Raw genomic sequence first — 27,398 nt, 5'->3', positions numbered from 1 at the left:
ATTAAGAACATATGTTGTTTAACAAGGTCAAGTCATTTAAAAAAGCCGCACAACTGAAGATAATCCCTTCTATATCTTTAACTGTTTGATCGTGTATAACTGATATAACTGATAACTTGAATTTATGTCACAAGCCACCAGGGAATCAGGATTGGGTTTGCAGTGATGCTAATCTCTGCTGATATAAATAGGCAGAAGGCAAATATATATAAAACCAAAATAGTACCAGAATTTATTGCCAGGAAGTTGCAAAGAGGGATAAAAACAGTATATTGCAAAAATAGCATATAAACTGCAATAGTCTTGGGAAACACAGTAAATATGCATGATGAGGCATAATCAAATATCTCTTGATGGTAACAATCATAGAAACATCCAGTTTGGTGGTTTGACAGTGTCATTCTTCCAAGCCGTGTAGCAATTTGTAGGAACAAGGCTGGGTTTGGAATATTTTTCTAACTTCCGCATCTGCTAGATTTGCTTTTCTTCATCTGGACACTTGCTCTTTCCAAATAATGACTGATAAAGTTCAGTTCTGTGAAAATAAAAAAAAAATGATTTAAATGTCTGCACCCACATAAAACATCAATCGCCTTCTTTTTAATGTGATGGCCCAATGTAGGGCTGTGATTGGCTGATTGGGCAACATCTACTGCCAATATCTTCAAAATATTTATTCAGGTCTCTGTTGCAGTTTGATACTTGGTGGAACCTCAGTATATATCAGGTATATGAAACAAGGTTGTAACAGTCACTTCAATCTGGAGATATTCAAACACAAAGGGCATATCGAAGGCTACAAAAAAGCATTCAAATGTTACCTTATTCACCTACAGGCTGGATCCCCTTCAAATCCTTTAGGACCTCTGGGTTGCCTGCTCAGTAAGAACCACTGCTCTACTGGACTATCAAGGACCATTTCCTACACTAGCTCTGCTTTTCTCTATGTATCTTGAATGAGGTTTGAAACTGGTCACAGGATACAGCTAGAACATTTTGTATTTCAGGTGAAATTAGATAATGCCAAAATAGTAGCCCTATTAGATATTATCCACATTGTCATATGTTCCACCTTAGTCCAATGTCGTTTCACATTTAGCAGAGTAGTACAACTGTCACTTTCTGCACATTAAGGTTTGGACCTTTGTAATGTGCCTGCAGCAGGGAGGCTGTAAAGCATTTCATTAAAGGGATACAGTCATGGGAAAAAACATTTTTTTCAAAATGAATCAGTTAATAGTGCTGCTCCAGTAGAATTCTGCACTGAAATCCATTTTTCAAAAGAGCAAACAGCTCCAAACACAGCCAAACAAAAGAACAATGGGAAGGTAACCAGATAACAGCTCCCTAACACAAGATAACAGCTGCCTGGTAGATCTAAGAACAACACTCAATAGTAAAAACCCATGTCCCACTGAGACACATTCAGTTACATTAAAAACAGCAGCCTGCCAGAAAGCATTTCTCTCCTAAAGTGCAGGCACAAGTCACATGACCAGGGGCAGCAGGGAAATTGACAAAATGTCTAGCCCCATGTCACATTTCAAAATTGAATATAAAAAAATCTGTTTGCTCTTTTGAGAAATGGATTTCAGTGCAGAATTCTGCTGGAGCAGCACTATTAACTGATTCATTTTGAAAAAAACATGTTTTCCCATGACAGTATCCCTTTAAGTACATGGATGAACAAAGGCAATATGGGTCAGAACAGCCCTGTTCTATGAAGGAAGTGGTAGGCAACCAAATGGCTGATTGGAAGTGGGCAGAGATTTCTAGAGTAGGGTTCACAGACACAATCTTATTATATAGTATGTCTTTAGACATGTAGTTGTAATTTGACGGATTGGTCGGACTGCGCTGAAATCGGTCGTTCACCAAAGAAGAATCGTTGCGTCTATGGGGACCATTAGGCTATAAACTAATCCCTCATTAATGAGTTTCAGAATGGGGTATCGCAACATCACCCACATTGCTACTCTCCTTCCAAATGAACACAATGAAGCTGTGGTATACTTTGGTATCCTAATAATGAGCATCCAGCAACATGTTAAATCTAGCCATTGCAGGAAGCACATATGCAACATACACTATATAACACCAATGTGAAAGCAAAGGTTTGCCATAACCTTGATTGTGGCGGCTGTAATAAAGATTGGAAGTCTGGTAAGGAGATTGTGACTGTCAATTGCCCTGACAAAGGCATTTTATGCTCAGTTAATTGCTTATTTTATAGCAGAAGCAGAAATTCAAGGTCAGATAAAGTCAGTGGATACAGTTTAGCTCTGCCAGAAGTGTTAAAATAAAAGCATTCCTTTTACTTAAAGATGCATTTCACTAATACATGAGAGAGGGAGGAGAAGGCCCCATCGAACACACCACACAATTATGTAAATAATTTGTGTTTCCGTATCCCTGTGAAATGAGGTATTTCTATAAATCGAATCTTCTCGGACAGGCCCTTAAAAAACACAAAACATAATGGACTGTTATGAAACAGCAGAGCCGTAGTAAGGATTTAATCAGACTAGCTATGTGGGTATAGTTTAGGTTTCGGATTTGGTTGGACTTCACCATACTTGAGAAACAATGGAAGTGACCCAGCAACAACATTCTAATTAGTATCACATATACCTCAGTTTTAAGATGAATGGGGAGATGCTTAAGATAGGGATTAATGTAAGACAGAGACGCTAATTGTTGTCTTATTCAAAGGATGTCACGAATGAACCCCAGCTGCACAACTACCACCTTTAATATTGTGACTAATTGTGCAAATGAAAACAACAACTCTTCTTTTATGAAGGTAGATTGTTTGAAGTGGAAGATTTTATATGAAAATGTGTATTCTCATAAGGGCGATATACAATAGGAAGCACCGCTTAATAGTATTACAATAATGCATTAGCTTAAATGGTCTTACTGGTTTGTAAATGGTCTCAGACAATCATATTGCTCACTAACGACAAAATTGACAAAACGAATAAATATTTCAATTAGAATGCTGACTTCATAAAAGGAAAAGGGGATGGCAGTGGATGTGATCTACCTAACCTTTGCTAAAGCATTTGATACCGTGCCACACAGAAGGTTACTGGTTAAATTAAGGAATGTTAGAGGATCACCGTACCAGAGGCCACCCCTTCAGACTAGAGGAAAATAACTTTCATTTGAAGCAGTTTAGGTGGTTCTTCACAGTGAGGACAGTGAGGTTGTGGAATACACTGCTGGGTGTGATGGCTGATTCTGTGAATGCTTTTAAAAGTGGCTTGAATAATTTCTTGGACATACATAATATCAAAGGCTATTGTGATACTAAACTCAGTATAGGTTATATATATATATATATATATATATATATATATATATATATATATATATATATATATATATATATATATATATATATATATAGATAGGTTATAGTTAGTATAGGTATATATAATTTATGTGAAAGTAGGGTGGGGTGTGTGTATGGATGCTGGGTTTCATTTGGAGGGGTTGAACTTGATGTCTTTTTTAAACCCAATTTAACCTGTGCATGCTTAAAAAGCAAAACATACACCAGTATGACTGTTGAAGTAGGACATGATACATAACATGATGCTCAAAGTCAGGCCTGGACTGGGAGTCAAAATAGGCCCTGCCATTCCAAGTCCACAGAGGCCCAAACAGCCCCCTACCAGCCCATTGTATGGTGACTTTCTATGGAACCATACAGCAGCCCCTCTGCCATTTGCCAGAACCCACAGATTGCCAGTCCTGGCTTGCTCAAAGTTCTTGGTTCCATTTATAATAGACACTTAAAGGCGCTATAACTAAACCATGAAGATTGTAAATAGTTCTTCACCAGTAAAATGAGATTTCACCTAGGGAGTGATCAATGAACATTTGCAAATTGCTCCTTTATGTGCTAGTGGCCAACTATGCTGGTTTAACAGCACGAGTACAACTATAAATCCAAGGAGGTTCCGTCTAAATATTTAAAAAGGGTTTTTTTTTTTTCCAGTAAAGATGTGGAAGTCAGAGAATACAGGGTTATGGAAGATAGATAATAGTACAAGTTGATCCAGGAACTAGGCTGATCTTGGAGTCAGGAAGGAAGTTTTCCCCCTCTGAGGCAAATTGGAAAGGCTTCAAATGGGGTATTTGCCTTCGTCTGGATCAACTAGCAGTTAGGCAGGTTATATATAGGTTGAACTTGATGGATATGCGTCTTTTTTCAACCTAACTAACTAATTTACTATGTATAATTTACATTTTCTGGCAGCCTGTTTATATCTTTTTAGATCTTATCAGTGCAAGATTGTGAACACAGAGTCTTTGCTAAAGGACTTAAACTGACCATGTGAAAATAATCAGAAAAGAAGGGAAGATGTGGGCTAAAAGAAGCCAAAACATCCTCTACTCTAAACAGAAGGTATGCACATGCTTCATGTACCCATAGCATTGTTATAACCAAAGCCTTATTTTAATAGAAGAGGCTGTTTGTATGGATGGGGAGCTTTAAAGTAGTAAAACCACAAAACATGGCCTCACTGTGTGGTGCAGTATTATATGTTCAACTTAAAACCAATGCAAGTTCAATATGCTATAGATCAACATGTGGGGTTGTGAAAGACAAGGAGGTCCAATACAACATTGCCTTAGAATTTAAAAATTGGTGTGTGTAATTCTAAGAAGAACTTCTTTCTGTATTACAGCACTGTGTAAAATATTTGATAGATTTCAAAACTGAACATGGCAAAAACATGGCAATTATACTGTAGATATATATATATATATATATATATATATATATATATATATATATATATATATATATATATGATTCAATAGTGTATACAATGACAAAATGCAAATTGGTTTGTTCAGCCCCACCTTGTTTACTTGTTCAAAATAATTTTATTGTTAACACAGGAATGGAAAAACAAACTAAGCTGATCCTGAATGGCTTCCAGTCTCGATGCCTGCACAGGGGCCAGTTAATTTTAGAGGAACCATTCAGAAACATAATTCTAAGATGACTTTCATTCTGAGTTAGTTCATCAAGATTACTCCCAGAAAATAAGCAAACAAGGTGGGTTATCTTAAAAGAGGCACTTTAAAGGACTAGGGTATAAAAAATCTATTATTGCAACATGCAAATATTCATTTTAATGTGGTTAATGATAACATCTTTCACAGTATTATCTTCATCAGGAAAATGCAAAGGGATTCTTCAGACTGCTGCGTATCCCGCCTCTCTATTAACTGATAACTAAACTCTACATTTTGCTATTTCAGGGAAGGAATTATATATCATAAGCCTTGATCGTATTGCTCCCGAGGAGAGCATCACAATGAGGGTTTAACCCTGAATAAACACAGGCGAGGTGCTCTTCTAGAAATCGTATACTTTCAACTCATATTTTTAGGGTTCATTATGGAGTAAAAGAAGGCTCGGCAGACAACCTGTTCTAATTTAAAAGATAAGAAATTATAGAGGGACAGAAAATGCAGCAGTCCTGAGAGACTTTCTATTTGACATTTTTTTTTTATTGCTAATTAAACCACAGTTTTTTTTTATTTATAGATGACCCTCAAAAACTGCTCTAAGTTAGCAGATGTACCGTTATCATTGGAAATATTGGTTTTCAAATCTAAACTGGAACATGATACATTATATGCAAGAGAATGCAGATGAGTCTGTCAGGCGCAGTAACTACCAACTGTCAAAATTGCATCAATGCAGTAACCCTCAAAGGAAAACTATACCGCCTGAACAATGTAGGTCTCTATAAAAATATATTGCATAAAACAGCTCATATGTAAAACCATGCTTAATGTAAATAAACTATTTTCATAATAATATAAATTTTTAGCAGTATGTGCGATTGGGTAATCATAAATAGAAAATTTAAAAAAAAATAAGGCCTGTGCTCTGGAATCCTAGGATTGACGGTGCACGCAAACAAACAAAACATGTTCAGTCACAGGAGCCAATTAACAGACAGAGTTCTGTCTTTTCCTTCCACACTTCTTCCTGTTATAGTTAGAGTTGTAGTATTTCTGGTCAGGTGATCGCTGAGGCAGCACAGAGACCATCACAAAATGGTGGTTCAAGGCAAGAGATGTAAAGGGGCAATATTTACTTAAATATGTATACCAGTTTGAGAAGATTCTTTAATTTGCCACTTAATTTGATATAAACTATCTGTTGCTTAAGTATTCATTTTGGGGATATAGTTTTCCTTTCAGCAACCAATCAGTAATTTGCTTTCAGCATTCTACTTGTAGCAGACGGCATCCGAGTAGCTGACTGGTTGCTTTCGGTTACTGCACTTAGGGAATTTTGCTTTGTGTAAGCAAATGAGCCACACTATGTTTTTTTTTTTTTAAAAGATTTATTTATTAGTCCAATACAAAGCCATACAAAGTAGCATAGTCAGCATATTAAACAAATAATGCAATTGGCAACGCATCGGAAGATTTTTTGTTAAACCCCTGGGAAAACAAAGAGGATGCAAAGAGGCATCCGGGGAGAGTCGAAAGGTCATATAGAGAGCAGCGAGAAGGAGATAAGAAAAGAGGTGAGATAAGGAGAGAGGAGAAGAAGAAAGGAAGAAAAAGAAAAGAAGAAAGAAATGAAAAGAGGGAGGGAGACAGTGAGCTAAATAGCAGCTACAGGAGATTGCGAGATATAAATAGATGGGCAGTGTATTCACCATCGTGCATTCACAAGTGCACATATAGACTAGGAGACAAACATTCTAAAGGATCCATGACCCGCGAGGCACATCCCTCGGTCCGTTCAACCCAAATAAGTAATAAGAAATAAGAAAGAGGAGCAGTCGGCTATCAGGGGTCTGGTGGAAGCCAGTCAATGTGGGGGGAGTGTGAGTCTCCAGGTCTATTGGAGTAGGAGTTGTTATGTAAAATCCACAGCGACCAGGTGTTAGTAAATTTAGTTGGGCATCCCCTGGCTGCATAAATTTGTTCCAGAATGGGCAGGGTTTGTTCCACCAGACTGATCCAAAAGGGTATTGTAGGCGGTTGCTCCTCTTTCCACTTAATAGCAATGGCCTTTTTAGCCTGAAAAAGCAAAAAGAGAAGGAGATTCCTTTCTGATCGTGAGATCACAGTGTCCGCGAGATAGTTGAGAAGGAGGACCGTTGGATGATGTTCTATAGGCAAGACCATGAGCTGTGTGAGATAAGTAACAATATCAGTCCAGAACCGATGTATCTGTGGGCAAGACCAAACCATATGGAAAAAGTCAGCTTGTGAACTCTTACATCTGTTGCATTGATCAGGTATAGCAGGGTTAATTTTGTGGAGCAGGGAGGGCGTATAATATGCCCTATGAAGATATTTGAACTGAATGAGTCTGTCACGAGACCTAATAAGGGGAGAGAGGGTATCCTGCAAGATTGAAGTCCATTGCTCAATGGTGAGGTCAGGGATATTGACAATCCATTTCTCGTAGAGACCTTGGGCGGATGAGGGCTTGGCTCGACCAATCAGGCCATATAAAGTCGAGAGAGGTTTGCAGAGATGCTGCTTGCGAAGTAGGTCTTCAATTGGGGAAGTTTTGATCTGTAGGGTTTTGGAGTGAAATTGTTGGGTGAGGGCATGCCTCAATTGCAAAAAACGGAAAAGCATTCTGTTGGGAAGGTGAAATTTGTCCTTGAGCTGATCAAAAGTGAGTAACACATTATCTGCATAAACATCATTGACATATTTAACATTGAACTGTGCCCAAATAGCGGGGTCAGGTATAGTGAGCAGTTGATCAAGATACGGATTACACCATAGCGGAGTGAACGGTGAAAGAGCTACATCAGAGTTAGAACACCCCGGGTGCACCTGTTTCCAGGCCCTAGCCACATTTCTCATCATAGATGTGCATGAAGTCAGAGGGAGCTTATCCCTGTAAATAAAGTTCCTAAGCCCTTCCAGAGAGCCAACTATTTGGGCCTCAAGGAGAGTAACCGGGTCCTCTGGGGTAGACTCAAGCCACCTTTTTATAGGTAATAATTGGGAGGCAATAAAATAACCCAGCATGTCAGGGGCTGCTAGTCCACCTGCAGTGAGGGGGGGGAGCAGTGCCGAGTATTTGACCCTCACCGGCCCGGGGGACCAGTAAAGTTTGATGAGCAAGGAGCGCAGATGCTTAAAAAAAACAGGGGGCAGCCAGATGGGTGATTGTCGAAACAAATAAAGAAATTTAGGGAGAAACTTCATCTTAAAAAGGTTAATCCTGCCAATTATGGAAAGTGGGAGCCTAAGCCATCTATCAACTGCTTTATGTAGGGAGGCCATAAGCGGGTCTATATTGAGTTCCATGAATCTCCCTATTTGGGGGTGGATATGGATACCTAAGTATTTCAGAACAGGAACCTGCTGCAACGGGAGGTCTGGGTCAAGGAGGGCCACCGCGTCCGGGTCAAGAAGGAGAATGGTGGATTTGGCCCAGTTGATTTTGAGGCCCGAGAAGGCGGTATGGGAATTAATTAGCTGAAGGGCTGTTCTTAGGGAGGGACCAGGATCATGGAGGTAGAGGAGGGTGTCATCAGCAAAGAGGGATATTTTCTCCCTGAGTTGGCCAAACTCAAATCCCCGAACCTCTGGGCAGGACCGGATCAAACACGCCAGGGGCTCCATAGCCAGTGCAAAAAGACCAGGGGAGAGAGGACACCCCTGACGGGTCCCCCTAGCCAAGGATATAGGGGGGGAGATATCCAGATTCGACATGACTCTGGCCATGGGATTAGTATAGATAGCCCGAAGCCATATTAAGAAATTTTCTCTAAAGCCAAATTTTTTAAGGGTTTCCCAAAGGTAGACCCATTCAACAGAATCAAAAGCCTTCTCATTGTCGAGTGAGGCTATAATCCTGGAGCCCATATTGTCATGGGGAATAGTTAAATTGGTATAAAGGCGTCTGATGTTAAGTTCCGCAGCTTTATGGGGTATGAACCCAACCTGATCTGGGGCCACTATGGAAGTGATAACATGGTTAAGTCTTCTGGCGAGAACCTTGGTCAAAATCTTATAGTCAGGGTTGATAAGCGAGATAGGTCTATAGGAGGCACTTAAATGCGAGGGTTTCCCAGGCTTCAATATAAGCACTATGATGGCGTCCTTAAAGGAAGGTGGGAGTTGGGCCGTGGCGAGGGTGTGGTTGAACACAGCAGTGAGGTGCGGGGCTAACAGAGGGGCATAGGTGGTATACCAGAGATTGGGGATACCGTCTGGGCCCGGGGTTTTCCCTGTAGGTAAAGTTGATATGGCCTCTAATACTTCCTGTTCCTGAATAGGGGTATCTAACATAGCCCTGTATTCCAGAGGGAGAGTAGGGAGATCAAGGGTCTCTAAGTATTCCGCAATCTCGATGGGTGATTTTTGAAGTTTGGAGGAGTACAACTCCGTGTAGAAATCAGCTAGACACTTATTGATTGCAAACGGGCAGGTGATGAGCTCCTTATCAGTATTCTCTAGGGCGTGAATGGCTGGCCTAGTGTATTCATCCCTAGCCAAGAGAGCTAGCATCCTACCATTTTTGTCGCCTTTCTCATACAGTGCAAATTTGTGATAGAGTTGTCCCTTGTGGGCCACCTTCCATTGCGCCTGGGCAAATTTCCGCTGCGCTACTACATGTTCAAGCTTAGTTTGTTCATTGGGGCATTGGATGTACCGCGCCTCCGCCTCTCTCTGACCATCCTCCAGCTCAGACATCGATCGTCTCGCCAGTTTCTTGGCATAAGCTATTTTGGCAATATAAGATCCTCTAAGCACAGCCTTCATGGCGTCCCAGACAAAGGGGAGAGGGGCACTGTCCAAATTAACCTGAAAATATGATTCAATTGTCTGGTGAATCTCTTTCTGAATGTCAGGATGAGTAATCCAGTAAGGATTAAGTCTCCACAATCTGTGGACGGAATTAGAGTGCATACGCCAAGATATTACTAAAGGGGCATGGTCAGATATGCCTCTGGAGAGAAACTCAGATTTGAGGATTTTGGGAGACAGATCGAGCGAGGCAAAGGCGAGGTCAATCCTAGACATAGAACCCCGTGCATAGCAAGAAAACATTCGTTTGTTAGGATTGCGAGCCCTCCACACATCAACAAACCCCGAAGTATCCGCCCACGATTTTAGTGCAGATGGACCCAATCTCGGTGTAGAAGACAGCGAGAGACGGTCCATCTCGGGGTCCATGACCGCATTAAAGTCGCCCATAATCAGTACTGGGTCGGGATTCAGAGCAGCAAGAAGCTGTAACAGGTGATAGAGAATATCATCTTGAAAGGGCGGAGGTATATATACATTTACTATAATATGAGGGGTTCCTGCAAGGGATGCATGTAGGATTGTAAACCTCCCATCAGGGTCATTCTGTATACTGAGAAGTTGGAATGGAAGCGCCTTGCTGATTAAAATGGAAGTGCCCCTGGCATAATTCGAGTAAACAGCGTGATAGGCATGCGCTATCCAGGACTTTTTGAGTAGTTGCGGGCTAGAGGTTTTGGAAAGGTGGGTCTCCTGGAGACAAATAACATGGGGGGAATATTTTCGCAAGAAGTTTAATACCAGGGACCTCTTCATGGAGGAGTTCAGCCCTCTAACATTCCACGTTATAGCTGTGATTTCTGACATAAAACAAAGTGAAATAATACCTGTCGATGTCCCCCCCCCCATAGCAAGGGTAGGTAGAGAAAAGAGTAAAGAGAGAGAACAGAGGGAGAAGAGAGAGAAAGAAAAGAAGGAGAGAAGCAATCCCAAAATTTCCCACCCTACTTGCTCCCATAGTGGAGAAGCTTGGAGCCCGAAACATAACAATTTCTCGAGGGGTGCGCCGAAACAATGAGCACACGCAACAATAAGTACAAAGTAAATAACAACTGAACAAACAAATAAAGGATATGTGTAGTGATCACTGGGAGCAAATGATCAATAGTGTTCCGCCAGGAAAGTGGAAACAGATGCCAAAGCGTAATTCCCTGACACCGCTATGGCGGATTAAGCCCCCAGCAAAGTCACCGTGACTAAACTGATACAGAGGGAGCAAGGGTAGCTCAAAGGTAGGGTACGTGCCCAAGGAGACACTTGGGTGGCACATAAACCAATGGATCCTCAAGCCATTAGTAACAAAGGCAAAGTGGGCCATTCCTGCCCGGTGTAGAGTACCCTCCATAACTCTCTCAAGGACGTCGATCAAGCCATTGAGATGCCTCGGTAGGAGAACTGAAGAAGAGGGATTTGCCATCCAGGGAAACCCGCAGCTTCGCAGGGTACATCATAGCATACTGTATGCCAGCATCTCGAAAGCGCCGCTTCACACCCATGAACTGTTGGCGTTGTTTCCGAAGATCATTCGAAAAGTCCGGGTAAAGGGAGATAACTGCATTTTCGTAGCGTAGCTCACCCTTTTTCCGTGCTGCGGCCAGAGCCGCATCCCTATCTCTAAAGTTCAGGAGACGGGCTATCAAAGGCCTAGGAGGTGCGCCCGGTGGCAGCGGCCGAGCAGGGATGCGATGCGCCCGCTCAATAACAAAGGCAGAGGAGAATGTATCGTCGCCAAATTCCGCCTTCAACCAATTTTCCAAGAACTTAGCAGGGTCAGGTCCCTCCGATCGCTCCGGAAACCCGACAAACCGGACATTATTTCGCCTGAGGCGATTTTCCAAATCGTCGGATTTGGCCTCCACCGACTCAAGCCTCCGGTGCAATAAATCAATGCGTTCAGGCAGAGGATTGCAGGTGTCCTCAAGGTCACTCACCCTACGCTCCACCTCAGTGGTCCGATCCCGGACCCGCTGGAGGTCCTGTTGCAGGATCGCAAAGTCCACACGGAGCTCGTCCACTTTAGCCATCGTCGCCACGTGACAGGATTGGATAGTGGAGCGGAGGGTCGCGACTACCTCCGCCAGGGTAAGGTCTTCCTCGCCAGTAAGGCCCGAGGGCTGTCCACAAGCGTGAGGTGAAGAAGCAGGGGCACTCACCGCTGAGGACGCATCGTTGGTCTCTAACGCCTCAGAGTGTGGAGTCGAGGCAGGAGGTGAGTGCACAGGCCGCACACGCTGTTCCTTAGGAGACTCAGGGCGCGGCTCGTCCGCCATTTTGGAAGGCCTCACAGAGTCTCGCAAATGTCTCCGAATATCAGGGGATTGTGCCACCGGGTGCTTCTTTTTCCCCATAAGCGTAGAGGAAACAAGGTAAAGTAACTGTTGAGTCACAGAGAGGCTGGGTAAGTCAGGATAAATACCGGAGATAGCGGTAAATCAGCGGAGCTCCGACGGCGTGCGACTGCTCACATCAGTAGTTGGCCACGCCCCCCCCAGCCACACTATGTTAATGAATAAATTCGGTCAATGTTTTATGTAGCATACAAAAAGGAAATGCAAAAAGGAAATTCACACTGGTGAATCCACTGGACAGGTTTGGAAACCAGATATTTACAATATTTTAATCACCCTTTACTGTAAGCCAAACGATAGGGGGGGAAAAGGCTTCTTAAAGGCAGGAACATGGTTTGGATACTACTTACAGGTGCCTAAGCTTAACAACCTGGGTGTCCCGTTCACAGGGAAGCAGCTTTGCATATAAATAGTAAAAGTGTATACAGGTATAGGATCTGTTATCCAGAAAGCCCATCTCCCACAGACTCAATTTTTTGCAAATAATTCATATTTTTAAAAAATGATTTCCTTTTTCCTTGTAGTAAAAAAAAAAACAGTACCTTGTACTTGATCCCAACTAAGATATAATAAATCCTTATTAGAGGCAGAAGAATCCTATTGGGTTTATTAAATGTTTAAATCATTCTTTAGTAAATTTAAGATATAGGAGATCCAAAAGACTCTTTATCCGGAAAAACCCACAGGTCCCAAGCATCATAGATAGCCGGTCCCATATATGAAATTAAATGAGTGATTTCCGGTCTGTTTCACAAATCAAAAGTGCTGTGTCTGCCGACAAACTGACAAGAAATATTTTCAAAGTTTGAAAACAAAGAAAGAGAAACTATTTTGCGATTGATTCTACGTATAAATGAACAGTTTAAATTGTCTGATTGCGAATAAGAAGTCATCAGGTATAACATAAGTCATACACAATTTAAATGAGCTGCAGGATTAAGTTCCCCTACTTGTACAAATGTTATAATTCTTATGTGTGTGTGTATGTTGAAATAATCCTACCTCTAATTTATTCACATGCAATTTCTCTACTCATACATATAAATGAGCAAGCAAAGACACTATGCTCCTATACTTTACAGGTTAAATAATGGGGTGCAAACTTATGGACAAATGGTAAAATAACTGGCATCTAAATTTTAAATACAAAACATTTATTTATTTTTTTCTTTCTTTAAATACAGAGATCCACTATAATCTTGGGAATATGCTTACCATATGGCAAAACATTTAAATCTTTATTTTACCACTTTGCCTTGAAGCTAAATTTCACATGCATGATTTGCCCGTGTAATTCATAGGCAGAAAAGCAGCCTGCACTGTCCCCAGCAGGGATCATCAGTAAGTGGCTGCCATAGAAAATGCGCAGCTGGTGCTTTTGTAGGGCAATACTTTATACACAGTCAGATAATGGAGGCAAATTCAAAATTAGACAGTACAAAAATGAATCATGGGTAATCCCTTCATAAACACACAGCGAAAATGAGTTTCTACATAACAATTAAGGAGATGCAGAGCACGCATGTTAATGTACGGCATTTATATAGATGCACCTCTACAGCGACAAGCAAAGGCCCCTCTGTGCAAGAATGTCTTTCTGAAGCTCAACTCTTTCCCCTCAGATAATAATATATATCAAAGAGAGAAAGAGTATCCAACATTCACATATATCTTGTCCATACCTTACTGCCTCGTGCTTTTGTTTCATACACTTGAGCCTACAGAAATCTTATTTGCTTAGAGATTCTGTGCCATGCATTTCAATACCGAAAATGAACAGATTCTCCAAAATAAGAGAAACGACATGGCGTTAATACACTCCAACTAATCAAGATTCATGCAAATGTAAATTGGATTTCTCCTTTGCAGGACATGTCTTAACAGGACTTACTGAAGAACTAGCTCTAAAATAGCTTTACAGCAAATGCACTCCGCTATAAAGCAAAAGACCACAGGTCTTAACCAATTCAATGTGGTCTTAGACAAGTCAATCTTTTGATGCCCCAGGTGACAAAAATTAAATGATTACATTTAAACAGAGGAAATTCCTATATCTGTTCAGACAAGAAATCCGAAGCACCATCCACCATACATATTATGTGCCTCTTATGACAAGACTGAAACCAGTGATAAAGATGCAGCATAAATATATACGTCTTCCTCAGTTACCAAAAATATATATATATAGGATATAAAATATATATTGTTGGCAATGTGTGGCTACTTGGTTTTCAGAGCGTTTGTATTGGTCTGCATGTATGTTCTATGCCTGGCATATAAACCACATCATGATAGTAGGGGTTCAGAGCAGGGCCAGACCTAGAGGTAGGCAGAAGAGGCTGCTGCCTAGAGCGTGACAACGAACAGGCACTGGGCTGGTACCTGTTGAAAAGTCCTCTGCCTACCCCTAAGTCTGGGTTCTTGTTCTTCCTTCTCTTCTCTCCTCCATTCTCTCCTCTTGTCAGCACGTTTACTACACCCGCACCACACGCATGGGGAATAGCAAGATGGTCAGCTTGGTTGCCTAGGGCACATTGTAGCTTGGCCCACCCATGGTTCAGAGAATGTATATACAGTGAATACCACTGGTCATGTCTATCTGTATTAGTCTTTCCCAGTGTGGCTCAATTAACCAACATAATTTTTATCACCAAAATTCTCTTTATCTAGTTTGTTAACCTAATAATAAAAACACATTATATTCAATATATATTCATAACTAAATTGTAGAAGGTTTGCAGTTTAAATTCAGCAACATATAGTTATTAGCACAAAACTAACTGCATATTATAGTATACGGGGGATTGCTATCAATTACTGCTGGTAATCATGTAAGTCAGGAAATCTAAGGGAAAAAAAACATTTGAAATCAGAATTTGACTGCTGTAAATCATCAAGCCACAAGGTGGCAATGTGACATTCATTTCCAGTGGGATTAGAAAGCACAGGCTAAGGCCATAAATTACACAGCAAGCCTGCCATCATCATCACCATCATCCCAGCTCTTGGAGGAGATTCAGAAAGGTCTGCTTCAATTCCCTCTCTTTTGGTAAGGTCAGGATTGGGTACTTTAAGCCTGTGCAAATGCTTTTAGTCCTGTGGCTTTAAATTATCAAAGATGACATGTGACCCCTGCCTTGCCTCTCATGAGATCAGACACAAGATTTATAAATATTTAAGGAGGTCAGTAGTGGCCCTAAACAACAGGACATCAAGAAAGATAGCAGTAGATTCAGGGGAAAAAAGTATGGTTGAAAATGGTTTATTCAGAAGATTGGATCACCAAAGCAGAAACTATAAACATCAAGGGAGAACCAAAGCCACAGTAAAACAAATATGAAATCAGCAGAACAAAAAGCTAATGTGCTGCATATTGATGCAGGGGTGTTAAGCTTATGCCCTCTGGTATAACAACAACTATCAGCATCCTCTGCCTTCAGCTGGCTGCAGATTAGGGCTACGAGAATTACAAATCAATGCTATGATCTTCAGACTAATATCAGCTATATGTTTCATCTGACATCAGAAATATGTATGAAACCAAAGGACACATATACTGTACTAAGTAGGGATGCAGCGAATCCAGGATTCGGCCTTTTTCAGCAGGATTTGGATTCGGTCGAATCCTTGTGCATGGCCGAACCAAATCCGAATTTGCATATGTAAATTAGGAGTAGGAAGGGAAAACACGTGACTTTTTGTCACAAAACAAGGAAGTAAAAAAACATTTTCCCACCTTTTCCTTTCCTGGCCCTAAATGGCATATGCAAATAAGGGTTCAGTTCGGTATTCGGTCGAATCTTTCTCGAAGGATTCAGCTGAATCCCAAAAAGTGGATTTGGTGCATCCCTAGTACTAAGCAATATAAATGTATAATAAATGCATACAGATACAGTATACTAAGCAATATAAATGTATAATAAACGGTATACACATATGGGATCCCATATCCAGAAACTCTGAAACACCAGAAGGCCATTTCCCATAGCCTTCGCTATAAACAAATAATTACATTTTTAAAATTATTTCCTTAATCTTTGTAATAAAAAAACAGTACCTTGATCCGAAATAAGATATAATTACGCCACTCTGGAGGCACTGGGTTTACTTAAAGAAGAACTAACCGCCCCCCCCACATGAGAGAAGCCCCATCCACAGTCCCCCCTCCCTTCTTTCTCCTCGCATAGTGCAAAATGTTTCCCTGAATGTCAATCTCACTTATCCATGCGGAGTGGTGCAGTGGAGCTCAAGGGTGCCATATTTCACATCTTCAGTTTCTTTTGGAAAGGGACCCCTGACACTGAGCTATTTGGCGCATGTCACAAATCTCTGAGCTATGCTGCACTACTCTGCATGGATACTCAATATTGACATTCAGGGACACTTTTTGCAGTAATATGGGGAGCAAGCTGGGGGGGGGGGCTGTGGAGGGTAGTGGATGAGGCTTTCATGGGGCGGTCTCCAAAATGTGTATATAGATCAGCGCCTATGGCAACAGAGAAAACAAAAAAATAGTGCAGTGTGTTTGGATATTAAGACGGCACCCGTTGTCAAAATTCACTTATTAAGGTGTACTTTCCCTTTAAATCTTTCACTATTGTTGGTAACATGCATAAAAGATCCCTTTACATCCATTTTGTTTCCAGCACCATTTAGCCAAAATGCCTACTTACAAACCAAAATTATGGTATATTGCCAGTAATGCTTCCAAGTCAGTTTCACAGATTCCAATATAAAAAAATACAAATCCAGAATAGTATAACACCATTTATTTATTATTAACATGCATTTATATAGCGCAAACAAATTTTGCAGTCCTGTAAAGTAAATGTGTTTATACAACTAAATCACATGAATTACATGAATAGAACATGTGGAATTACATACTGTAGATCACAACGAATACCTTGACAAAAGGCGAGGAAGGCAATGTACAAAAAGATCTTACAATCTAAAGGGAAGGGAATAATACACAAGGTGTGGGAGTGGGCAAGATCATAATTAAGTGGGTGAGAGATGTGGTACTGTATGTGGTATTGCATTTGGTTGGTAAGCAGAGTGAGGGAAGGCTTTTCTAAATAAGTGCGTTTTAAGAGATTTCTTATAGGTAGAAAGGTTGGGAGAAAGTCGGACAGACCGTGGGAGAAAGTTCCAGAGGAGGGGTGCAGCCCTTGCAAAGTCTTGAATGCGAGCATGTGAGGAGGTAATGAGAGAAGAGTTGAGTAGTAGGTCAGTAGAGGAGCGTAGTTAGCGGTTGGGTGAGTATATAGAGATGAGTTCGGAGGTGTAGGGTGGGGCAAAGTTATGAAGTGCTTTGAATGTCAGGGTCATTAATTTGAATTTAATTCTGAAAGGTAGCAGAAGCCAGTGCAGGGATTGGCAGAGTGGCATGGCAGAGGAGGAGCGGTTGCTGAGGTGTATAAGACTAGCGGCAGTGTTCATTATGAACAGGAGAGGTGACAGTCTCCAGTGGGGAAGGCCAATTAAAAGAGAGTTACAGCATACCTCCCAACTGTCCCTTTTTCGGAGGGACAGTCCCTCTTTTGACAGCTCAACCCGCAGTCCCTCATTTGTACTGGAAAGTCCCTCTTTTCTCTGCATTGAACAGCCAGAAAAAGAAACAAAGTTTCTCACTTAATTGGCTTTTAGCAGAGAGCCCAGAACAGGTAACAGGTGCAAATAAGATACTTTGTAACAATTTTGAGACACAAAAACACAGTTTAGAGAAGGAGAAATATTTTCAAACTTTCATAACCTGGCAAATTTTGTAAAACAAACATGGTAATTAGGGGGTGTGGCCACAGAAAGGGGTGTGGTCCAAAAATTGAAAAAAACAATTTTTTCCCCCTCTTTTTACTTCCAAAATGTTGGAAGGTATGGTTACAGTAGTCTAGACGTGATATGACGAGAGAGTGAATAAGAATCATGGTATCATCTTGGGTGATAAATTATCGTATTTTGGATATGTTCCTTAGGTGGAAGTGACATAATTTAATAAGTGTCTGGATATGAGGAGTGAAGGAAAGGGCACAATCTAGAATAACCCCAAGGCACCGGGCCTGGGGAGACGGGGTGATAGTGGAATTGTTAGCTATGATGGATATTTCCAGGATGTTACTGGTGTTAGTTGTAGGAAAGAGACCCCTTTCCATTTAAGAGAGGTTTAATTTAAGGAAGCATTGCAACACGCAAGTAGAGATAGTGGACAGGCAGGAGGAGACCCGAGTTAGGTGTTCTGGGTTGAGATTAGGAGAGGAGAGATACTGTAGATTTGAGTATCGTCAGCATAGAGGTAGTAGTGGAAACCATGTGAGTTGATTAGTTTGCTGAGGGAGGAAGTATAGAGGGAGAATAATAAGGGGCCCAGGACAGAGCCTTGAGGAACCCCAAATAGAAAGAGGTAGGGGAGAAGATGCTACTCCATTGTAGGAAAAACTGAAGGAACGATTAGTGAGGCAAGAAGAGAACCAGGACAGGGCTGTGTCACGAAGGCCAAGCGAATGGAGGGACTGGTGATCTACAGTGTCAAATGCAGCTGAGAGATCAAGCAGTATTAGTAAGTGAGAAGTGGTTGTTGGCTTTAGCTGTTAAAAGGTCATTAGTTAGTCGGGTTAGGGCAGTTCAAGTGGAGTGTTTTGGCTCAAGTAGTTTAGAGATGAAAGGTAGCAGAGAGATAGGTCGGAAGTTGCCAAGATTGGAGGGATCAAGATAGGGCTTTTTCAGAATGGTGGTGACAAGAGACTCTTTGAGTTGAGAAGGAAACATTCCAGTTGAGAGCGAAAGATTAAATAGATGAGCTAAGGCTTTGATTAGACAATGAATGGTATTGCGGAGTAGTTTTGAAGGAATAGTGGGCAGGTGAGAAGAGGCCAAAAGTTTTGAGACTTCCTCATCAGTGACAGGGATGAAGGAGCATAGGAGAGACTGGGGAGTGTGGAGGGAGGGTGGTGTAAGTCTAGGGAGGTTGAGTAGTGTAATGTCCCTTCTGATAGTGTCAATTTGAAGTGCTCAGCAAAATCTTGAGCAGAGACAGATGTGCACAGAGGGGGTGGAGAAGGGAAAAGAAGAGTGTTCAAGGTGGAGAAAAGGTGTACCGTTTTTTTTTAAAAAGGGCATTAGTGCATTAGGACTCACAATAAACTACATGTGTTAATGGTGTATTCACCTAATGTGCCTGTGACTTCAGTGCATGGCTGCCCATGACAGCACATCTGCCATTTTAGTGATTGGATTATGTTGGGGTATGGCTGTAGGCAGGGGAAAGGGACAAGGATATGGAAGGAGATGTTGATTGTCCCACAGACAAAAAGGACTATCACTTTTATCAATGCTGGTTTTGTCTGTAATTATGCAGTGCACCTATGCTAGAGCAGTACTATGGCCACAGACATGGGTTAGAGCAGCTTTAGAAGGATACATGTCTAAATCATAGATGGCATGGTCTAACCTCTGTACGAGGATAAAAGTAAATATCTGGTTCATGGGAAAATTTTAATATATCATTATTATTTTTTTTTTAAAGGTAAAATTTTATTGTTTTATAACACATTAAACATAAAACGAAGTATATGCCGTAAATGCAGTTGAGTTACCACGACAGAGCTTGGAATAAAACGTTTACATACCAATTCGTTGAGTAATTTGATTGAGACACTCAAGAATTAAAACACCGTGCAAACATCGTACAGTGATAAGTAAATTTTGCCTCCAAGAGTCCAATCATCAACATATTGGACAGTAATATCAGGCATTAAACAAAATTAAGGATTTCTGTCGTTTACAGTATAAATAAACGTTTCTGTTCATGTTCGGGAGCCCTGACCCCCAAGTCCTACTTCCCACCATGGACTCCATATCTTCTCAAATCTTTTCAGTGAGCCTCTGGCTAGTAAGGTGAGCTTAATGAGAGGCAGATTCTGATTCACCAACGTTATCCAGTTTTGTACCGTGGGCGGTTGGGGACCCATCCATGCCATAGCAATTACTTTCTTAGCATAGTACAACAGTGTACGGTATCTAACTCTGGCATGATTAGTATATATGATTTCATCTATGACTCCCAATATGCACACCTGCGGGGTCAGCAGCCTAGGGAAATCTAATTTATCTGCTAAGATATCCATGACTTCAGTCCAAAATATGGAGACTGGTGGACACGACCAAGCCATGTGTAAAAAGGTGGCCCCTTCAGCCCCACACCTATGACATCTTGCAGTTGGATTATATCCCATGGCTTTTAATCGCACAGGGGTGATATAGAATTGATGAAGCCATTTGAATTGAACTAATTTGTCGCGTATTGAGTAAAGATGACCATAACCTTTGCCAGTTGCTTGCTCCCACTCCTCGACTTCGAGGTCTGGGATGTCAGCTAGCCATTTTTGATATGCTACCTTAAATGGAGGGGGGCACGTTTGTAACAAGGTTTTATATAAGGTGGATGTAAGTTTGGTTATGGTAGGAGACCATAACACAGTTTCAAATTGTGGTTGGGAGGTTTGTATTTCAGATCCTCCAAATTGTGCTAGAAATACTTGCCGCAGTTGGAAATACCTAAAGTGAGATAGATTGGGCTCCGCAAGTTTTTCTTTAAAGAACTCATAAGAGCCAATCTTGGCACCATCTAGGACATCCTGTAATCGCCTAATGTGTTTACGTGGCCAGTAGAGGAAATCGGGAAATTTATGGAATTGGGGAAGAAGGGAGTTGGCCCACAAAGGGACATTGGGTGTTAAAATGGGGGAGTTCTTTGGATACAGCTTGAGTGCCAAATTCCAGGCCTTCCTTGGGGTTGTTATGACTGCTGGTAGTTTGACATGATCTGCGGCCGCTCTATACGGCAGGTGCCGGAGTCCCTCCCATGACCCCACAGCCAGCGCCTGTAACGTTGTATTGGGGTTATAGGGATCAGGTTCGAACCACCATTTAACATAGTGCAATTGACTGGCTATATAGTAGAGGTATAAATCTGGCAAGCCTAGTCCCCCATCTTTCGTGGCGGGGGTAAGTTTCCGCCATGCCAACCTGGGCGTTTTACCTCCCCATATAAACCTTACCACAATTTGATGGACAGTCTTAAAGAAACTCTTCGAAATATGAGTGGGCGAGTTGTGGAAGATGTATAGAAATCGTGGCAGATACACCATCTTAAAAATGTTAATCCTCCCCCAGAGTGTCAATGGAAGCTTGGACCACACAGATAGAGTAGTAGTGAGAGAAGATACAACCGGGTCCAGGTTGCGAGGTATAAAGGTAGTTAATTCAGGGTTAATATTGATTCCGAGATATGTAAATTCCCTCACCACTACTATTGGAATCTCCTGTGGCAAGGCAGGTAGGGGGGTTGGGTCTACTTGTAGTAAGGCGGACTTATCCCAATTAACCCGCAGCCCTGACAATCTCCCAAATTCCGTTATAATGGAGGCTAGGGTAGCTAGCGATGGACCCGCATCTGCCAGATAGACCAGCAGATCATCTGCATAAAGCGATATTCTCTCTTCCACTGGTCCCAAGCGCCATCCCTCTAATGTAGGGGCCTGTCTAATGTGGATTGCTAACGGTTCAATGGCCAGAGCAAATAGTAAGGGGGAGAGAGGGCATCCCTGCCGTGTACCCCTAGCCAATGGAAAGGGTCCAGATGTTGTGCCATTTGCCCTGACCCGTGCCACAGGAGCCGAATATAGCATTTTGATCCAGCTTATAAAGTTTGGTCCAATGCCAAATAGTGAAAGAGTTGCCCATAGATAATTCCATTCCACTGAATCAAAGGCTTTAGCTGAATCCAATGATAGTATTATTCTCGAGCCTGCATTGTCATGCGTAGATTGCAGGTTAAAGAACAATCTTCGTAAGTTAATGTCTGTGGTTTTGCCCGCCATGAATCCAGATTGGTCTGGATGAATCAGGTCAGGTATTACTAGGGCCAGTCTACTGGCTAGCACCTTGGCCATTATTTTAGCATCTGTATTGAGCAAAGAGATTGGCCTGTAAGAGCTACAAGATTGCGGGTCTTTCTGGGGCTTCAGTATCAGGACAATGATGGCTTCTAGAAAGGAAGGTGGGGGAGATAAACCTTGCATCACCGTTGTGAGGGTATTTAGTAAGTGGGGAGTAATTTCATCCAAAAGACTTTTATATAGATCTGCTGGGATACCATCGGGACCCGGGGTCTTGCCAGGGGCTAAGGCATTGATGGCTTGCTGAATCTCCTGCTTAGTAATAGGGGAGTCTAGAGTATCCCTCTGGCCTGTCGTTAGAACAGGAGTGGTGGTTTGTGTAAGGTATTGATGTATCTCCGCCTCTGTGTACCTGCTCTGGGTAGCATACAAGGTTTTATCATTATTATTTTTACTACACAACTCATGGTTTTCATCACACGCAGATCAGAAGTGATTTAAAAACCTACTCATTATTTATCAATGGCACAACAAAAAGGGGTCAAGTAGGGGTAAATTTCACAGATTCTGAAGCCAAATTTGGTGCAGGAAAAGTGATCAGAGAAAGGAAGTTACATTTTTAAAATAAAACCAAAAAGATCTCCCATTACAAAAATCCATTGTGAACTACTTAATCCTTGATGAATAATACAATAAAATGGAGATTTAAAAAAAAAAATAAAAAAAAAATCACAAAATAATTTGTGCAGTACCCATTTAAAATGAACGTGTTAACCCATGAGAAGAAGAGAGAAGCACATGGATGGGTTAAGGTAATAGTGGTGGAGAAAACAGATAATAATGAATTGAACAGAGAAGCAAAAGAAGAGTGAACGGGAGCCTGTCGTAAATCTCTGTCACTGTCAAGACAGATTGTGAGCAAAACAAGAAGGAAGGAGGGGGGATAACAGGCAGGGAATGTAAAAGATCAGACACAGTATATGTAGATATACAGCAAGAGTGAAAATGTAATCTGAGTTAACACCTTTGTTTTTGTCAGTTGAAATATTTCCCCATCCTGGGCGCTGTTCAGATTCCCTCTGAGTATTTTGTCTTAGAGATTTGTTCCAGTAGCATCTGGATAACACTGTCCTTCCATATTGACATCTCTGCTGTTTAACTACTTTTTCACTAGACATATTAAACACATCTTTAAAAAGACAGCACACGTGTGTGTTGGTGGGTGCTTGTTATTACCAACAGCTTAACGGCACCAGTTTACAATTAAAAGTAATCAAGGAAATACACTTGGCCCTGTGTTTTGGGCCAAACACTTCCCATCTGCTCATGTATTAATTACTATTCTTTCTCTTAAAAAAGAACCTATTCTTTAATTACACAATTGTTTCCCTCTCAGAGCCACACACACCCATTCTACGGCAGGTGTAGCTGAACCCTCTACCCCTGAAATGGTATATCTTGGTCAGTTACTTTTCCCTCTATCTTTATACACTGAACTTGACTATATAACTTTTGCATTTAACTTTAAACTCCATTCAGATACATACATCATATAGGACTGTAGGGCTGTCCAACTGGAGGTCCACAGGTCAGATGTCTTTCGAAAAGATTATTTATGAACCTCAGCTGGCATAATGACCCCAAATAGCTTTTTTAAAGGACATATTTGTATTATCATCTAGCCCTTAATAACACTTAAAGGGGAGCTGTCACCAGACATAAAAAGCTGTGTAATAGAAGTCCTCTTCAAATTAAACATTAAATCCATATACGTTTTTGTTTTTTTTATTAAAGAATTTATAGTTGTTGTAAACTCAATTAAAAATCTCAGCTGTCAATCAAATATTTTCTGCACCTCCTCTATACATTAGGCATAGAGGCGGGGCAGGCAGTTGCTTTCACTTTCCATTCAGCACTTACTAGATGTCACTGCACTCCCCATATTCCCCCTCTCTGTTTACCATATAATTGTGTAGCCGGGGTTGGACATCAGGTCCCCCATTCTGGTGCACAAACAAGATGTTGAGATCATACACTGCTTGCCTTAATAACAGAGTCCACAAAATGGCTCCTGCCTGCTTGCTATAATTATGAATCCCCAGACTGAAGGAAACAAGATTCAGATAATTTATGCAATGTAATTAAAGTTTATTTTGCTTGACTAACGTGATAAAACAGGATTTGGAATCATTTTTTTGGGCTACAGGTCCCCTCTAACACTTAATAATTCAGAATAAAACTGCATTGTAATATTTGAATGAAATGATGAAAAAAGTTTAGTTCCAGCTACTGCCTAGAGTTATACTGTAAATACCTCAAAGCTTACATGAAATAAAAGCCTGCTCCACCCCCACCCTCATATAATAAAGTACCATAAAAAGTAACGAGTGGATTAGCAAGAGTGCAATGATGAATACTCATGCAGACAGGGTTGACATCCTTTGTATGTGTGAGCAGTCAATATTATCAATACCTGTACAAGTAGAGCATCTTCAATTCATTCAAGAGAAATGGCACAGCTTCTTTAGGTGTTACACCTTGAGCAGCATGCAGGAATTCCAATAGAGTGGAATAATGATTGATTCTTTGTTATGAGATCGCCACAGGACTGCACAAGATACTAGCAAGCTATCAGCAAGTGTATTGACAGTAATCGTGGAGTAAGACAAGTCACAATTGTCTACTACCAATTGATTTTCTTTAAGGTGATGTGGTTTGCTTTGTTTAATACATGTACATTCATTTGAATGTCTTGGTTTTGAAGCTGCCCACACCTGTTTCCCAGCATTTCTTTTCACACGGAGTTGCTTACACACCAATTAAACCACCATCATGCAACCTTTAACTCTCTCTCTGTTTACCATGTCCTTTCTGATTCACACTTTTAATATGTTTGCAGCAACTGCTGATCCTAGACAGGTGGAGACATGCAAATGATGTCACTGTGATGTCACTGTGGCTAACATGCATCTAAACCTGCTGGTTAAATAGCACAGATAAAGCCTAATAATTCTCCTTAGATCTCATCAGTGCATGATATTGGAGCATTGCTTCTGAGAGGTTAGAGATAGAGAGAAGTGAAGCAAAAAAATTCTAGATGCAAAGAATGAGGTGAAAGTCTTCTTAAAACAGAACAGAACTCAAACCTCTCATGCTACACAAATAGCACAATGTTAAAACTTTACAAAACTAAAGGCTTTAACCATCAGGAGTTATGTAAGGAGACATGCAAATGACCCCTCAATCCATCAAAAGAACACTTCTTAAATAGCACAGACACAATCCAAGTCATAGCAATATGTACACATTTGCAGACAGACCGTTTCAATCTTTTTAAATCTCATCAGTGAAAGATACTGGAACATGGCTTCTGAGGAGGTAGGGCCTGGACAGCAGTTTAGTGAAAATAAACCAAAATGGCACAATGCACAATAGCCGGGCACCCTACCCAGGCACAAAGCTGCTATTCTGAATCAAGAGGGGGTAACTAGTATTTTCTTAAACCAGGGTGCTCAGTGCCAGGGTGACAATGATAATCTGGTCATAGAGCAATGGTTTCATCAAAGTATTCAAGACGATAGCTTCAGGACGGTTCTCCTAACCATAATCAAATATAAAAGGATAACTAAGGCTCCCTTGATTATAATTTACTGGACATTTATTGAATAAACTAAATTGAATGTAACCCTTTTTGTAAATGAGACGTTTTTCTAATCATCATTACCATGCTTATAGAAGACATGGCAAATATTTTCCATGGGTGGAATTATTTGTAATCAAACCAAACAATATTCCTTATCAGTCTTCTGCTGAACTAAACTATGAAGTAAGGGACAGAAGGGAAAATAATGAACATCTCAAAACATTTTCAGTGCTGATATATGATGCTAGCAAAAGCAATCTTTGCTATATTATTTCTGTTTACAATCCTAATAAAGGTGTTCATTTGCAAAGGGAGCACAATACATATGCAGAAAGGAGCAAATGAATTTAATTTTGCTCTTGAGATAGTGTCTTTTTTGTCCTTTCTGTAATTCCAGAAGAGGGGACCTCTCGCCTCCTGCCTGAGTGCTGCATGCCATCTTTAATGATGATGTATGGCTGTCCTTTTCTGCCGCTCTACTGGGGGGTCAAACATGTAACACTGCCAGGCTGGGTATCAACAATTGAATTATAAACTGTGTCAATCTGAGTTAATGCAAAGCTGTAATCCTCTTTAACAAAAGATCAAATCAGTGCCATGAGTTATGTTCAGTCTGTAATCTGATAAGAAACAGAGCAAGCCTCTAATAAAAGAGTAATGAGAGGCCTTAATGATGCTGTTAAAAGGTAGCACCAGTTAAAATATTGCTCTTGTTCCAATTAGATCAATGTTGCATATTTGCAGTTGTCTCACCTGTCAGAATTAGCTTTGTCTTCATAGATGATATTTTGCCATTTAACCCGTGGGAAGCAAAGACAAGAACACAAAAGCTGGACAAACATGCTGATTCCGAAAATAATGTTCAGATTCCTTTTTATACTGTATATACTTTATATCTCCATGTACAGCATATACCTTAAATTACCTTCAAGCTTGACACTTCCATCCCAAAATTAACCTTCCATGATCACTGCGTATCTAGTCGATTTTGGCAGATGGCTCTGTTAAAATACCACTGCTCTTTTCTTTTAATGTCTCCTCCAAGGCCTCTTTTCCAGTTTCCCTTTGCTGTAGGGTCCTCCTCATCATGGAGAGGTGCTTGACATTACTGTTTAGCCCACCCAGTTGCTTATTCCATTATCAGAATAATTGAGAGTATCATTCTGTCCTCAAGACAAAGTCCAGCTTCTTGATTTTTCATAGTTCCTCATCCTGTACTAACTATCAGTTAGGCAGGTTATCCATAGGCTTAAAAAGTTGAACTTGATGGACGTGTCTTTTTTTCAACCTCGCTTACTATGTATATTACTACCTGCACTGGTATTTACTCATATTCTGCAATGTTCTATTTTATCACCAGCCTGGATATTTCGCCTCAATCTAACATTGCTTCTCTCGTTTCCTTATTGGTATCTTGCTTATTCTTCTAGATTTGTATTGCAACATTTTTCCACTACATTATATCAATCTTGTCTTTGTCCATTTCTACCAGTTTCCATGTCTCTTGTCAGTCTGTCCGTTTCGACTGAATATGCTGTGCCAGACTCTCAGACTTAATATATACTGTACAACAGTTACCAGCGGTTGTTATTGAATAATGTAATATGCTACTTAGTGCTCTATTTTCACATAATCAGACACTGCATAGAACTACCTAGAACAAAGGTAAGGTGGGGATTC

The 27,398-nt window shown here is 40.9% G+C and overlaps 1 protein-coding gene across 1 annotated transcript in view; it reads right to left on the bottom strand.

Moving 5' to 3' along the window:
• Positions 1-205: 205 nt before the first annotated feature.
• The window catches only part of aatf.S (apoptosis antagonizing transcription factor S homeolog), a 103,138-nt gene continuing 75,945 nt past the window's right edge, over positions 206-27,398 (bottom strand). Inside the window, 1 exon segment of the mRNA NM_001174006.1 lies at positions 206-535. Within this exon segment, the coding sequence (NP_001167477.1) occupies positions 472-535 (64 nt within the window). The 3' untranslated portion in view covers positions 206-471.

Source organism: Xenopus laevis, chromosome 2S (genome assembly GCF_017654675.1).
Source record: "Xenopus laevis strain J_2021 chromosome 2S, Xenopus_laevis_v10.1, whole genome shotgun sequence".
NCBI classification, from domain to species: Eukaryota; Metazoa; Chordata; class Amphibia; order Anura; family Pipidae; genus Xenopus; species Xenopus laevis.
Note: the sequence above shows the minus strand (reverse complement) of the source record. Positions and strands in the feature narration are given on the sequence as shown.